Raw genomic sequence first — 16,426 nt, 5'->3', positions numbered from 1 at the left:
AAAGCGGGAAGACACGTCCGCTATCTTATTTTCAGTTTAAAGCGGGGAAACAAGTCTGCTATTCTTTCAGTTTAAAGCGGGGAAACAAGTCTGCTATTCTTTCAGTTTAAAGCGGGGAAACACGTCCGCTATCTTAGGGTGCGTCCACCCTCCAACCACGAGATATACCTCACTCGCGGGGCCCAGACGGTAAGACTGACCTCGCTTACCTTCTACTTACCGGGCAACGTAGAGGAAGCTCCCCGTACGGGCCACCAGCTGCTCGGCGCCGTCCTCGTCCAGCAAGAGACAGAGACCGAACACTTTGCACGGGGTTCCTTTATTGCTCGGCAAGCAGGAGATCCAGCTTCGATCTCTTCTGGGCAGGAACTTCCCTTACACCCGCGTAGCAAGGGTTTATATGCACAATACACGTCACAAATCAGGTGATAGGCTAGAAGCGCGGGGATAGGACAATCTCGTGGCAAGGCGGGAAGGAGCGAGCTAGAGCGGGAAATCTAAGGCGGGAAGGAGCGAGCAAGAGCGGGAACTCCCTGAGATGAGGAAGAACCCGGAAGCAGGGAGTCGGCGCCATCTTAGGGGCACGGTTCCTCCGGTCTGGTTCCCTACACTTCTGTCCCTTGGAACTATCTCTCTTGGAAGCTTGTGCTTCCATGTAAGAAGGTCACCTCATGAGACACTGCCTTTCTGGAGAAGCCACATGCAGGTCAACAGTCTCAGCCGAGCCTGGCCTTCCAGCCTCCCTACCAAGATCCTCAAACCCAGAAATGAAGCCATCTTAGACCCTCCAGTTGAATACCACCAAGTGGAACAGAAATCATGCCTGGTCAAGCACTGCCCACATTTCTGATCCACAAAATTGCGAGGTTAATAAAATGTGTATTGTTTTGCCATTGTAATCCATAAGCTGTACTTTGGAAATTTATATTCATTAAATAAAAGTAAAAAAAAAATGTGTATCGTTTTACGCTGCTGGATTTTGAGGTGCTTACTAGGCAGGAATAGATAACAGGGACCCAAACAGTGCTGTATCTCAGCACAGGACACTGGAATTTGTTATTGTCTCTTCCCAGAATGTCCTTCCCTCTCCCTGCCTGTCTTTCAGCTCTCAGCCCACACATAGCTCCCTTAGGACAGCCTCCCACTAGGGGCCCTCCTGGCATCACATCCTCTTTTCCCTAGGACTTGCCAAAGCTGCAGCTTTGTGTTTGTGTGATGATGTGAACCTCTGCTTCCCCTCCTGGACTGTAACCAGGGACTGGTGTCTGTTTCACTCACCAGGAGATCCCCTGGCTCCTAGCACAGCACCTGGCACACAATCTTCAGCCAACATGCATCAGAGGAACACGTGGGAATATGACCCTTTTCCCATGATCTGCTCAATAGTTTCAACCTGCTTTTAGTGGGTCTGTCACTGGGGCTACTGTGTGCTCAGGAGACAAGACAGGTAGGTGGAGATCTGGAAGCCTCTCCCCCGCACTGCCATCAACAGCTCCCCTATCACCTGTTGTGCATTCTTCGTAGGACAGAGTTGGGAAAAGGTTCCAGCTACTCACAGTCCTCCCATTTTTTCTTTCTTTTTCCTTCTTCATAGAAACTTCTGCAGAACTAATGCCTGGCAAGGGTATAAAAATAGAAACCCCTCTTGCTCCCCCTCTCCCTCCATTTCCTTCCCTTCCATCACCCTGTAATTTGCTGTAAAAAAGGAATTATCTGGATGTGCTCCACTGAGCAGACATGCTCCTCCTCATCAAATAAAACAACCTGTGGATGCATCCCCCAGCCAGTGGTCCGAGCCCCTGGGAGGCAGTGTGAGCCGCGGGGCTGGGGTCTGGGCTCCTCCACCCTGTGGAGGTAGGGCACCCAGTTGTGTGCATACTCATGTACACACCCATGTGGCCACCTCGTTCATGTTTCCTGGTTGGAAATTGGATGCGTGAGCTGGTGTGCACCTGTGAGGGCCCACCTAAGGGGCTACCACTAGGAGCTTCCTTCAGGTGAGTAAGTCATGCTGCTCCCGAGGTAAGGCCTGGAGCCTGGTAGCAGTCTGGTGTGCTTTGTAAGAAGTACAAGGTGTGTGTAGTGTGAGTGTGTGTGTGAGGGAGAGAGAGAGAAAGAGAGAGAGAGAGAGAGAGAGACTGGAGGCAGGCAAGAGCCAAATGAAGTATGTCAAGAGATGTGTGTGCAGCCAGTGAACGCATAACGTTTATGAAAAAAAGCAAGAGACACCATGGTATACCTGAAGAAAAAAAGAAAGCATCCAAAGGCTTAATTTTTTCTTTCCTTCTTTCTTCTTCTTCTTCTTCTTTTTTTTTTTTTTGCACAGGCAGAGTGGACAGTGAGAGAGAGACAGAGAGAAAGGTCTTCCTTTCCGTTGGTTCACCCCTCCAGTGCGGCCGGTGTGCTGCAGCCAGCGTACTGCGCTGATCCGAAGCCAGGAGCCAGGTGCTTCTCCTGTTCTCCCATGCGGGTGCAGAGCCCAAGGATTTGGGCCATCCTCCACTGCCTTCCCAGGCCACAGCAGAGAGCTGGACTGGAAGAGGAGAAATCGGGACAGATTCTGGCGCCCCGACCAGGACTAGAACCTGGGGTGCTGGCACCGCAGGTGGAGGATTAGCCTATTGAGCTGCTGCGCCGGCCCAAAGGCTTAATTTTTTAACTCCTTTGTCCATCACATAGTTACTATGACAGTAGACAAGTGAAATCACTTCTCTTAGCATCAGTTCACTTATCCATAAAATGGGACTAATACCTCAGCATTATTGTAGGATTAAATGAGACACAGTTTCCTTGATGCCTCCATTTACCACCTACCTTTCCAAGCAGTTCATAAAGTACCCTTGCTATTATGTGACAGAACATCATCACTTTTATGGCGTTTAGAAACAACACCAGATAAAACTGATAGTGGCTAAAATTGCTCTCCTTAAAATGCATGATTTATTGAAATCTTGCAGAAGATTACAGCTTCTTGACAAAATTCAGATCTGTAAACTCTGTTCTAGGAAGCATTAGATTTGGAAGGATTATAAAGCCACAGAATAAAGCATGCAATGATAGAGCTATGATTAGTAAATTATGATATCGACCAACTAACCAAAATACTTAATGTCTATTTTACTTATAAAATGATTTTTCCCAATACAAAGTTTCAATAACATTAAAGGAAACATGGAGGGAATGTAGAAACGGATTAACTGCTCACTCAGCATGACATCATTTTGTTACAAATGACTGGATTTCATTTTTTTTTTTACTGCTGTATAGTATTTTATAGAGTACATATCCCATAATTTCTTTATCCAGTCTTCTGTTGATGGGCATTAGGTTGATTCCATGTCTTAGCTATTGTGAACTGAGCTACAATAAACATTAAGGTGCAGACAGCTCTTTTACTTGCCAATTTAATTTCCTTTGGGTAAATTCCAAGGAGTAGGATGGCTGGGTTGTATGGTAGGGCTATATTCAGGTTTCTGAGGAATCTCCAAACTGACTTCCATAGTGGCTAGGATCACACAAGACAGACAGCAGCACAACTTGCTCAGTTTCCATATGAGCGCATGATGAGTCTGGGCTAAGAGGTGGTGAATCAAAGATTCACAGATTCAGAGCCCTTTGCCTTAAGCCGAAGTCTGTGTGTGCATATGTCCCAGAGTAATTTGGGGAACAAAGGGTCTGTCCACCTGCTCCACTCCTTTTCTTGGTGAGTCTTTAACATCTCCTGAGTGCCCCAGTTGGGCTCTTCTGTCCTGTGTTCCCCTCCTCTTCTTGGCATCTCCTCTATTCTTTTTGCTTCTGGCATTTTTGTCTGGGGGTTAGAGGCAGCACAAGAAAAGTGATGTTTATGGATTCAGCACAGAAGACAGGAAGGACAGTGATGGGGAAGCTGTTGTGCAAGTGATGGGAAAAGGCACCTGTGCCATGTACCAATGGCCACATGAACATCCAGACAGGCCCAGTGTACAACTTTGAACTTGCATCTGCCTGTCTCCTATCCTGGTTCCCTGTGCACACCACTTCCAATAGTACATCATGTTTGATGACTGTGTTCAGATCTTTGGTCGCTCCTCCTTGCCCTGACTTACACATAGCCTTGTCCTCCTGCAGCTTATAACCTGGTATTTTTCCATTCCTCCAGCAAGTGGGACTTGTTTTTAAAACCACAATGGGTAACCTTGGGAGGTAGTAACTTCCTCCTCACTCAGAGGCCAGTGAATGATTAGGAATGGCACAGAGTTGTTCACATGTTGAGTTGAATGACTTCCATTGAGTTTATTAATTTTTCCCACACTTCCATAGGGACTCAGATATCAGTTTTGCAAGACCAGAAACTTGGTTAAATGACCTTTTACTCTAGGCACTCATATTCTATGAAGATATAATTTAGCCCAAGCAAACTCTTAAGAAACTGAGATAGACTCAGACAGTTGACTCACATTTACAGTGGAAAACACTCCCTTTCAATAGAGCATTTATCTCAAGGTAGTTCATTCTAGGATCTTACTGAGCTGAGAAGCCAAACAAGAGATAAGAAATAGGCTGGGTGACCTGGGGCATGAGAAAGTGGACAGATGCTTTGTAAAAGTGATTTGGGGTGATCGATAGAAATCTTTTTTTTTTTTCCACTCTAGGGAGCAAATCATTCCGTTGCCTTGAGTATTCCTTTGGCAACATGTCTTTCCCTCTGCTGTGTTGCAGATGCATGACCCCAATTACTCTCTAGGTCCCCTGTTTCAGGATTCAGGGGTGGGCGGGGGTTTCCAGGCATCGGTGGAGCCATTTCCAGGTGACTACCTGACCTGCCTGTAGAGAATGCTGCTGCAACTGCAAAGCCCTCCTCCTTCCATGCCTCTGGCTACTTCCCATTCAAGCAGTTCCTGGAATCTGGTGTTCAGTTGTTGTTCATCTACAGAGTCTTTGTGTAACTTACAGTAAAAAAAAAAAAAAACAGCAACTGTGGAGACAAGTGGAGATGAATAATCCAACACCCATTCAACCAGTGAGAAAACAGCAGCTCAAGAATGAGAAGCAGATTGCCCGAGTGGCAGGGAGAGGCCAGACTGAAAGCCAGGCATTCTGCAGGGCTGCTCCCAGAGCTTCTTCGTCTCTTACACTCCAGACATTGACACTGTCTGGGGCACTAGTTTTATGACCTGCAGCATCACATCCAGTCAGGTGGCCCAGCCATGCTTCATTTCAGTACCTCCAACAGTGGGGGAAGTGCAGGCACAGCCTCCACTAGCCCACCCTGACCTTTCAGAGACCCAGGAAGGGTGGTGAAAATCATCCCTCGGAGGGGTGAGCTGATTTGTGCAGCCAAGTGCTTCTTTACATTGTCCTCCTGCTCTTTTCACCGCCATTGAGGGTCTGGGTAGGAGGGCTGAAGCATGGGAGTGTGAGCACCCTTGTGTGAGCTGAGGCCAGGTTTGGAGACGGAAAGGGCTATTTCCAATAGTGGGAGGCCTGTTCTGTCTTCTGAGGGCATGCAACAATGCTGGTCTTCCTCAAGTTCTTTTTCTCAAAGGTCAAGGAGTTCCATCTGCATTTGTAGGAGATGAAATTTGCACCCCTTCAGAGGGGATGCTGTACAATGGTTATTTATTTTGTTCTGACTGTTCTCATTCCTGTGTTCTGAACTTAGACCAGAGAGAAGGCTTGTTGCTCAAGGAAGACATGAGAAGCATGAATGGGGGAGGGGGCGGTGACAGAAGAAATGAAATTGAGTTGTACTTTTTTAGGGGTTGCAAATTAGAAGCTTGTCTTTATATATGAGTATTTATAAAATATAAAATGCCATTTGTAATGGCCCCCTTCAATGCTGCTCTTTCCTAACTGAATTTGTGATGAACTTTCAATAAAAATCTGATAGTAAAACTCAAAATACACCATAAATATAAAACTGCTTTGTTATAAATGATGGGTTGTTGCTTTGAGTTTTAAAGTATTAATGAAGTGGTTTCCTTGAAAATGTAAAATTTTCTCAAGCTTTTATCTAACAAAAATAGTTTGCTGAAAGCATTGATTTTTCTTGTGTATTTGTTGCTGTTCTGCTTTAGTTTTTGCCAAGAAGTTCATCACAGCACTAGGCCAACAGAGCACAGATGGGCCAATGATTCGTTCTGCCCCTTTTGGCCCAACTGCCCCACTTCTGTAGAAGTACTCATGAAAATATATTTATTGGGTGTCTGCATTATTGTAAATTTTTTTAAAAAGTTTGATTTATTGATTTGAAAGGCAGGGTTACAGAGAGGCAGAGGGAGAGGGAGAGAGAGAGCAAGCTTCTATCTGCTGGTTTACTCCCCAAATGCCTACAATAGCTGGAGCTGGGCTATTCCCAAGCCTGGAGCCAGGAGCTTCTTCCCAGTCTCCCACTCAGGTGCAGGGGCCCAAGCACTTGGGCCAGCTTCTACTGCTGTAGGACCCCAAAAATTGGTGTCCTATAGAGAGAGACCCCCAGAAGCACGAATTCCAGTCCAACCGATGCAATAAAAGCAAGAGGAAGTTTATTACATCTGCGCAGATGGGCCAACTCTAAGCACAACAACACTCTCTGGTGCAGTGTGAGAAGAGAGGCGGCAATCATCAACCGCACAGCGTATTTAAAATTGAAAACCACAATATTAGCATATCTCCATAGCATGACACAAAGAATCACAAGATAAACCACAGCATGACAAACCATCATAAGATGCATGACAAACTTCCAGGGTGAGGGGACAGAAGACCTTGAGTAGGCATAAACACGGGGTCATCATAACCAAAAACTCAACATAGCTCCTAAAATAATTATCACATGCTCCATTATCTCATAAAAGCATTAGCACATTCATCACATGTTACCAAATCAGCTAGCACAGTCATCACATGTTACAAGGTCAGCTAAAGTCTAGTTATCTTAAACAAAATGCATTTTGCAAGCCAAAGCATTTTGCACAGAAGCAAGATATGCAGTTAGCTCAAGCAACTTCATTTTAACCCTATCCTGCCTCAATTTCACATTCCCCCCTTTTTTTTTTGGTCAAATTTTAATCTTAAAATTTAGGAATAGCTGTATTTTAAAATTTATTTTCTATGTCTTGTGATTTTAAACTTTGATGTTGTTGTGTTAGAATTAAGGCATGGGTGACAGACAATCTATCGTTAACAAACTGAACAAGCCTATTTAGTATGCAGGGTCCGATGGTTAAAATTAAGAGTAATATTACTAAGGGTCCTGCAATAGAGGAGATTAAAGTCGTAAGCCAAGGGGATGAATTAAACCAGCTCTGAAACCATGATTGCCCTGCCTCAAATTGGCTCTGCCGTTGTTTTAATCTTTCTCTGAGTTTTGCCATGCTATCTCTGACCACCCCAGTGTGATCCGCATAGAAACAACATTCTTCCTTTAAGGCTGCACAAAGTCCTCCTTCCTTTAGAAATAATAAATCTAGCCCTCGTCTGTTTTGTAATACTACCTCCGAGAGTGAGGTTAAGGATTTTTCTAATGCACTGACCGATTCTTCCAGAGCTTGTAAGTCTAAATGCATGGCTTGCTGTAACTGATGATAATGATTTGCCTTTGAAAGGGCAGTGGCTCCGGTACCTATGCCTGCTCCGATGCCTCCGACTGTGAGTCCTCCCAATATGAGGGCTAGGGTTATGGATACGGGTTCCCTAGGGAGCCGGAGATTTCCCTCATAGTGTCGGTAGACTTCCTCAGAGTTATGTATCGTAACTCGAGGCCATACTTCAACCATGATGCACCATTCATGTGTTTGATTATGAGCTTGTCCTGCCAGGCAGGGGGTTAGGCCAGTATTGCATGCCCAATATACCCCATCTGGCCCTGTTAAATAATAGGCGCCCGGTTTGAGGGTCATGGTTTTGTTACAGAGGCCCTGATATTGAGGGGGAACGGAGCCTACACAAAGCCCCCGTCCTGATACTTCGGTAAGAGTTAGCCGGTGAGATGGCAGATTAGAGCACTGGGGAGGGACGGTAGTATGGTTGGTCCAATTTCCAATGACAGCCACTCCCTCATAATAAGGGGGAGGTGAGGCAAGGCACATCCAACAATCCTGGGTCCTATCGGAATCAGAATTATTTAGTGCTTGGTAGGCCCCATGTATTAAGCTGAGGAGCCTATTCTCCGTTTTGGGTAAAGAGGGAAAAGGGGGCGCGGTTACTACGTGCTTATTTGGAAATGCGGGTGTCGGGGAAACCAATCTAGACTGATTGTTAGTGGACATCTGACTGGGCTGATTCCTGACAAGTACTTGCCCGTGGGGTTTTCCCTTTTTAAACTGTCGGGAGGTTGGGCTCTTATGTTTTGTTAATATCTTATTTGGTCCAACCGGTACGGACGCGACAGTAATCGTCCGGCTCAAGGCGAATAGGGCAAAGGGATCTTTAGCCGGTCTATACAAGTAGATGCCCCATGATTTAGGCCCCACCCATTTGTCCTGTTTGCCCTTATCAGTGAAGCGAAGGACCTGGAGGTGGCACCTACCCATCGTCCCATCCAGGCAATTACTACAATCCCTGCCCCCGCATTCGGTAAACGTTATGCCTGGAGCCGCTCCGATAGTAATCATGTCCCATGAAGAGGAGGGTTTCCAGTATGCACTTCCAGTGGTTTCACATCCCCATGCCCCACAGTACCCCACCTCAGGGCCCCCGCAACCTGGGATAGATTTTCCATTCTTTCCCCCGGGACAGGCATAGGTTCCTCCCTTCCACACACATATATCTTCAGCATCAAAAAGTTGGCAAAGATCAAAATACAAGTCTGGAAAGAAATCACTAAGAACATTAAAACTGGAGGAGCTGTTAACAGTCACTCCGTTTCTTAAATTAATAAGTCGCCAAGTAATTTGATAAGGAGTATGAGGGCTTGAGCTTCCTATAACCATGCTAAAAAAGAACACTAAGAGCAAAATGGGCAAAATAGTCTTATCTCTAGGGGTTTTTGAGTGCGTTGTGGTGGTGACAACAACCGGGCGCGGTCGGCGGCACATCTTGTACAGACAGCAGCAGGAGCGGGTGAAGCAGATGATAATGGAGTCAGAGGGCACGAAGACGGCCAAGGCGATGGCCACCGTCACGCCGATCCTTAGGTGATGAATCCGTTGACTTTTACTGTTGGTGAGGTGGTCCGGCGCAGCTTCGTGGTTTGGTGCCTGCGAATGTAGACGGTGTCCCCAGCCTGGAACGAGTGTGGCAGCACAGGGCACTTGGACTGGTATACGGCAGCCAGCTGCTTCCCTATAAAAATTGTGTAAAGGCATCAAAATTTTCCCTGAAGAAGTCATACAAATTTGGGTTGATACCTGGTGCCTGTCCAGCTGAATTGGCCCAAATACTTTTTGTGACTTTCACACACCCTCTTCGACTTTCACACACCCTCTTCGACTTACTGTAAACATTTTACCATTTTCACTTAACTTTGGCACTGCTGGGTCAGCGGTACTCTCTTAGCAATGACAGTATCCCAAATCTGTACGGTAACTCCCAAGTGGCTGCGCAGGACGGCCAGCTCCTCTGTGAGCTGCTTCACGCATTCGCGCAGCCGCTCGTTCTCCAGCCTGTACTCCAACACCTTCTCTTGCAGCTCCCGAATGTGTTTGGCCCTGTCCCTGCTCTTACGCACGGCGATGGAGTTGCGCTCCCGCCTCAGCTGATACCCCTGGCTGTCCCTATGCGAGGAGCCAGCCGGGGAGGGCTCCTCAAGGAGAGGGCTGCGGGGGGGCACGGTGGTGGCCAAGGGGGCCCCAAAGACGCGTGGGGTGTCCAGCTGCTGTAGATGCCAGGTCCCAGCGCCTTCCTCTGAGGGCCGAAGGTCAGGCGACAAGTAGCAGGGGAAGGCAGAGCTTCCCGGTCCCTCAAGGCCCCGTGTCTCAGGCGCCGGCTCCATGGCAAAGAGATCGAAGAGTAGAGTCAGGGACTGCTTCTTCCAAAAGTTTTTTAAAATCCTGGGAGGTGAGCATTTAAGCAAAGCCTTAGCCAAATTAATAAAAAGTTGCAAGCCTTAAACAAAACTACCGGCAGCAATCTGACCCAGTCTCTAGTGCCAGTCTCCACTATTAATTTAGTCAAGGTCTCTTTACAGAAGCTTGAATGCAGCGCAAGTCAGCACTGCCCAGTTTGTTATAGTGCTGTGCCTGTCGCTGCATCCACGCCCCCGCATCCAGCTCAGACCAGATCAATCAGCAACATCTCGACCCAGTCCCTAGTGCCAGCCCTCCGTTATGGTCAAAGCTTCCCCTAGCTGAATAAAGCTTTCTTTAGCTAACCCCCCTGCACCCTGGCCACCTCTGGCTTGCCCGGGAGACAAAGCTGGGTCCATTATCTGACCCCAGTACCTTTGGTTGTCCAAATCGGGGAAACATTGGCGCTTCGTCGGAAAAGCCTTTGTCTGTTCTGAGTTCCCCATGGGTAGTGGCGAAAGCGTACCTGCTGTTCTTGTGCATTTTCACCCACTCCTTTTTCTTGGCTGCACGGTGTGCTTGGTCCATAGCGATCAGTTCAGCCCGCCGAGCAAAGTTCTCAGGAAGGGGGGGCTGGAGATAGAAACCCAGACCACTGACCTCGTTCGACCACCTCTCACTGTTGTCCCCGTTGTTCTCCGGAAGCTAGGGGGATGTCAGCTCACGTGGGCCCGTCCCGGACACCGCAGGAGGTGATAGAGTATTATCCACAGGAACCTGGGCAGGGCCTGCATTCCCAACAATATCCCCAGCCGTGTGACGGACCACACATATCCCAGCGAGGGAGGAGCCGCTGTCGCCCAGCCTCACCACTCCGCTGCTGCCGTCTTTCCTCTCGCTGGCTTGCAGAGGCCGTTTTTGGTCAGTTCAGTCCCGTGTGGCAGACGTGCACCACTGGATTTCCGTTGTTAGTCGGATCTTAAGCAGACCTGTCCTTCTGGGCACTTCTCTGTGCTTTTGTCGGTCTCCCGGGGTCCCTGCCTATTCTGATTTTCCCTTACTCTGCTTTCCTTGAACTGTGGTGGCCAGAATCCTAATTAGTTTCTGCTTCTTAGCCCATCTTAAACTTCCCCTTTTGTTTTTAACTAAATAACTTTAACCCCTTCAGCTAATCTCTTCAGGAGAGTCTGGCAGTAGAGTCTGAGTCTCCTAAGTATAGTAAAATTAATATTAGTAAAACAGGCCCTGCAAGTCCTGTCAGGGCTTGTGATCCCAGTTATAAGGTGGAGAAGGGCGGCCAGTTAGAACGGGCCGGGGGTCCTCCCTCCTCTATTTCATCTTCCTCTGTTTCATCGGATTCTTCCTCCTCCATTTTTCTTCTGGTTTCCAAAAAGGGCACCGCGGGCCTCTTTGGGAAGCGGGGGATATAAGGTGCCCTCCTAAGGAGGCGAGGGGAATAGGGTGGTGGAACATCAAAAAGGTCTTCCTGCCTGCCTGGAGGAGTTGAGGGTGTTTCAGGTTTGAGGGTGTCCAATTCCTGTAATGGATTTGCAATTTCCGATACTAGGGGTGTTGCGGGTAGGATCGGAGGGGGTTTGGGGCTCGACGCCACCCCCAGAGCAACTGCTGACAATTCAGAACTGGGCTTCATCCTCAGGGCGGTGGTGGGTGTAGTAGGATCAAGCTCTGCCACCGCCCTGTTAGAAAGGAGGAAAGGTTTTACCCAGTCTGGGGGGTTTTTCGCCAGGTCCTCCCACACAAAGATGTAGGGCACTTGTTTCGGGCGCCCTTCTTTACCTCCCTTGCAGACCTGGCTCTTCACCTGTAAGATAATTTGAGAGTCAAAAGTCCCATCCCGTGGCCACCCGATGTTTAAGGCTGGCCACTCGGACGTACAAAAACTTGTCCAGTTCTTCTTCTGCACTCTTATAGACAAGTTTTGGGCCCGTTCCCGGACCTCTCTCCAATGACCTAGAGTAAGACTCAAAGGTGTAGTTAATTCCTGTCCCATGTTGGAGGGGAAAGGCAATTAAGGTTAGTATATTAAAACACAGAAAACAACCACAAGACTCACAAATCACAAGACGTCACAAAGACACTGCGCACAACACTGGAACGAGACCTGCGCGCCCTAATGAGACGAGACCTGCGCGCAACAAAACTGAAACCAAAACGGGAGTGGCTGCTGCCACCAGCTCTTCTCCCGGGAAAAAAACCCTACTAAATCCTAACCAGAGCTTCCGATGAGAGCGAAGCGGCTGCCACCCGCCACGCTCCCCAGGTAAGCTTAGTGATGGGAGCGAAGCGGCTGCCACCCGCCAGGCCCCCCCCAGAATACCGCCAATGGAGCGTCCTCCAAGGGCCTGAGCCAGGGGTCTTGACACGTCTGTCCTTCCTACTACTGGCTCTTTTCAGATACAGGTCCTGCAGGCACAACCTCAGTAAAACATGAACCTCCGGTACGTCAAGCGCCCCGGGAAAAAATAAAAAATCAACAAAATCAACAGAACACAAAAGAAAAACACTGAAAACAGCAAAAACTTACCTCCGATTGGAAAATGGAGCGTGGGTCTGGGGTCTCCAAATCCCGGACGAGCCCCCAATGTAGGACCCCAAAAATTGGTGTCCTATAGAGAGAGACCCCCAGAAGCACGAATTCCAGTCCAACCGATGCAATAAAAGCAAGAGGAAGTTTATTACATCTGCGCAGATGGGCCAACTCTAAGCACAACAACACTCTCTGGTGCAGTGTGAGAAGAGAGGCGGCAATCATCAACCGCACAGCGTATTTAAAATTGAAAACCACAATATTAGCATATCTCCATAGCATGACACAAAGAATCACAAGATAAACCACAGCATGACAAACCATCATAAGATGCATGACAAACTTCCAGGGTGAGGGGACAGAAGACCTTGAGTAGGCATAAACACGGGGTCATCATAACCAAAAACTCAACATAGCTCCTAAAATAATTATCACATGCTCCATTATCTCATAAAAGCATTAGCACATTCATCACATGTTACCAAATCAGCTAGCACAGTCATCACATGTTACAAGGTCAGCTAAAGTCTAGTTATCTTAAACAAAATGCATTTTGCAAGCCAAAGCATTTTGCACAGAAGCAAGATATGCAGTTAGCTCAAGCAACTTCATTTTAACCCTATCCTGCCTCAATTTCACACTGCTTTCCCAGGCCATAGCAGAGAGCTGGATTGGAAGTGGAGCAGCTGAGACTTGAACCAGCACCTGTGTGGGGTGCTGGCACTGCAGCCGGCCCCCACTGTAAACTTTTTAAGCTCATGTTTCTTTCCAACAGTCATACTCGATAAATGCTACTAGTGCCCTCATCTCATTTCCTCGCTGATGAGGAAACGAAAGCACAAGGAGGTTAGATAACTCACCCAATAGTCTCCAAAATGCACTTGCATTATTATACACCTATGCTAAAAAGCTGTTTTTCAGTTTTATCTGTTGACCTTCACACATCATCCTTTGTTGTATTCCTTTCAGGAACTGCTGTGACAGAAAGAACGTACACACATTGCCATGAGAATGCAATGCCCCCAAACATTATCAAATTAATTTATTTCAGTGAAAAAGTCAAAGAATGCTGGGCCCCATTGCTTCAAATCACACAGACAAATGAACGCAAATACACGTGTGCATACATATGAATGCCCTGGGGGGTTGAGTTTCTATTCGGAGAGCTCTCTGAAGTAGAAGACTGGATGAACAAATGATAGTACCCATTTAGGGCTTCTCTCACAGACATCACAGGGAGGAGAAGGTTCAGAGGCTCCATGCTCATGTGCTGACCATCACAAGTGTACTTGTGAGAGAGCCCTTCACCCTAGGACTGGAACTATCATGTTCCGGTTGGCACAGCTCCTGAGTGTGGTGGGTCCTGCCTGCCATGTGCCTCCTTTGGGCCCTACATCCACCTGCCTGGGGGGAAGAGGACCAGTGCTTCTGCACCTCCTGCCATGATGCTTTCACAGCCAATTAAAATTCTATTCCATTCTCAGCAAGAGAGTTGGCAGCTTTGGGTCTCCCCAGCAGGACTGGCTGGCTGCAATTAATGTCTCTTCTGGAGCCTGATTAGCCAAGGAGAGGCCAAAATACTTAGCCTACCTCCAAGGCCACATTTAAATTAGGAAATGGGTATTCCCTGTCCTGTTGTGTCTGCTGAGTTAATGAAATAGTTAGCCCTTTCCATTTCACCCTGTGTAGTAGGGCTCTACCAGAGAGCCAAGGGGTCTTTTCTTGCCTGGACAGTTCCAGGAATAAAGGGAGGAGAGACTCCTCAACTCTTTTATTCTCCAAATTCCAAGTCATTGGAATGGGCCTTTTTTATTTAAAGATTTATTTATTTTATTATTTGACAGACAGAGTTACAGACAGGGGGAGAGAGAGAGAGATAGAGATGGAGAGATCTTTCTTATTCTGGTTCATTCCCCAAATGGCCGAAATAGCCGGGGCTGGCCCAGGCCAAAGTCAATAGCCTGGAACTCCATTCAGATCTCCCATGTGAGTGACAGGGGCCCAAGCACTTGGGCCATCTTCTGCTGCTTTCCCAGGTGCATTAGCAGGGAGTTGAATGGGAAGTGGAACAGCTGGGACTCGAACCAGCACTCATGGGATGCCAGCATTATAGGCGATGGCTTAACCTGCTGTGACATAATACTGGCCCCTGGAATGGGCCTTTATTTCATATAGCACAAGCTAGGAGTTGTGGATCCCACAAAAGTCACAGACATAATATTTGGTATTATTTTGTTGAATCTTTCAATGTAAAATGTTATGCATAGGAATGGTGCATTTTCTTTAAAAAAAAAAAAAAGACCAAGTTTAAATGATGGAAAAGGAAGGTCAAAGAAAATTAATAGACATGGAATGCTTATCATGTAGCAAGCATTTGACATGTTATGTTATATATAACATATGTGAAATCCTGCAGAAATTCTTCATATTTACACATGTTGGAAATAAAGCTTAGAGAAGTTGAGAAAACTGTCCAAATTCACAAAGCTAAGGTGATAGATTTATTGTGTTAATGGCCTAGATCTTTATGCCTCTCTGTAGCCCCTTCTGTTGTTAAGCCTATTAAAAGAGACTCTGCAATAGACACATGACTTGCTTTGGCCAATAAAACATTAGTAAACTTGTTGCAAGTGAAGGCTTGAAAAGCGTTTTGCATTGAAACTCGCCCTCTCTAGTGGGCACTCTTCAACCATCACGCAAACCTGGGCAGTATGATTGGGTGTTGAGAGATAGGTGGAGCAGCAGTGGGCAATCTTGTCCTGGATGAGGAACCCTTAACCAACTCACAGATGCTTGATCAATCCAGCCAAGATAAATTAAACAAAATCACAGAGCCTCCTTGTAGACCTGTAAAAAATAGTAAGTGGTTATTTTAAGGCACTGATTTTGGATGCAAATACAAGATGTGATAGTTATCAGCTGGTGTAACTGATATAGCTAGGAAATGGCAGAGCCAGACGTTGTCTGATGTTAAAGCCTGAGCATTGTTCATTCAACATGAAAATAGAGGAAAAGGCTGAAATTGCAACTTAGATTTTGTGGTTTTAACTACAAAGTCTCCCGGTCACACAACGTCTTACTGGAGAAGAGAGTGGAGTTCCCATGTCTAGGTATCTTAAAGGGCAGTGGTGGGGAGTTATATAGTTGTCTTGCCTTCAGTGTGGAACCCTTCAGTTCAGGATGTCTTAGCCTATAGTTCACCATCTCAGAGACTGAGCTATGCTGAGACTCTTGATGAGAATACTGCAAGTCATCCCTAGCATCCATCAGTTCCCCAGAGAGGGGGAGGCACCCAGGCTAAGACTAAACAGACTCACACTGGCTAGGTGTTCCTGGTGTCTCTCATGACTGATTCCATCGCTTAAGATTGCCTTGATTGCACTGTTACTCATTTCTCATTTGGCACTGTCTTGGCTCAGCAGCCTTGTCCTGCTCCCTCCCTATAGTGCAAAGAAAGGTATGTAGGAAGGGGCAGACTCGGCATTTTCTGAGCTGTTCTTCTTTGGCTCACAGCTGTGGCACTATGGAGAGCTACCCATGAGAATGTGGAGAAAGGACTAGATCTTTTTTAAAATTTATTATTTTTTTAATTTATTTATTTGACAGGTAGAGTTACAGATAGAGAGAGACAAAGAGAAAGGTCTTCCTTCCGTTGGTTCACCCCCAAAATGGCCGCTACAGCTGGTGTGCTGCGCTGATCCAAAGCCAGGAGCCAGGTGCTTCCTCCTGGTCTCCTATGTGGGTGCATGGCCCAAGGACCTGGGCCATCCTCCACTGCCTTCCCGGGCCACAGCAGAGAGCTGGGCTGGAATAAGAGCAACCGGGACAGAATCCGGCGCTCATATGGGATGCCAGCGTTGCAGGCAGAGGATTAACCAAGTGAGCCACAGTGCCGGGCCCAGGACTAGATCTTGAATGGAGGCAACAGTAGCACACACCAACACACTCTGGTGATAGAGATGGAAATTAGTGT

General features: G+C 47.1%; 2 protein-coding genes across 3 annotated transcripts in view; one reads left to right on the top strand and one right to left on the bottom strand.

The window, feature by feature from the left end:
* The window catches only part of MARCHF4 (membrane associated ring-CH-type finger 4), a 118,038-nt gene that overhangs the window by 58,907 nt on the left and 42,705 nt on the right, over positions 1-16,426 (top strand). The gene's annotated exons all lie outside the window — the stretch shown is intronic.
* LOC133759808 (MLV-related proviral Env polyprotein-like) lies at positions 6,593-13,086 on the bottom strand. Of its 2 annotated transcripts, none has more exons than XM_062191389.1 (2): positions 12,451-13,086; positions 6,593-9,950 (listed from the first exon to the last, which is right to left on the bottom strand). In XM_062191389.1, exon 2 carries the CDS (start codon positions 9,288-9,290, stop codon positions 7,056-7,058), a length of 2,235 nt encoding a protein of 744 aa, XP_062047373.1. In that variant the 5' UTR covers positions 9,291-9,950; positions 12,451-13,086; the 3' UTR covers positions 6,593-7,055. The 2 variants fall into 2 exon arrangements, with proteins under 2 accessions (XP_062047373.1, XP_062047382.1); XM_062191398.1 differs by having other exon boundaries at positions 9,315-9,950.

Source organism: Lepus europaeus, chromosome 1 (genome assembly GCF_033115175.1).
Source record: "Lepus europaeus isolate LE1 chromosome 1, mLepTim1.pri, whole genome shotgun sequence".
NCBI classification, from domain to species: domain Eukaryota; kingdom Metazoa; phylum Chordata; class Mammalia; order Lagomorpha; family Leporidae; genus Lepus; species Lepus europaeus.
Note: the sequence above shows the minus strand (reverse complement) of the source record. Positions and strands in the feature narration are given on the sequence as shown.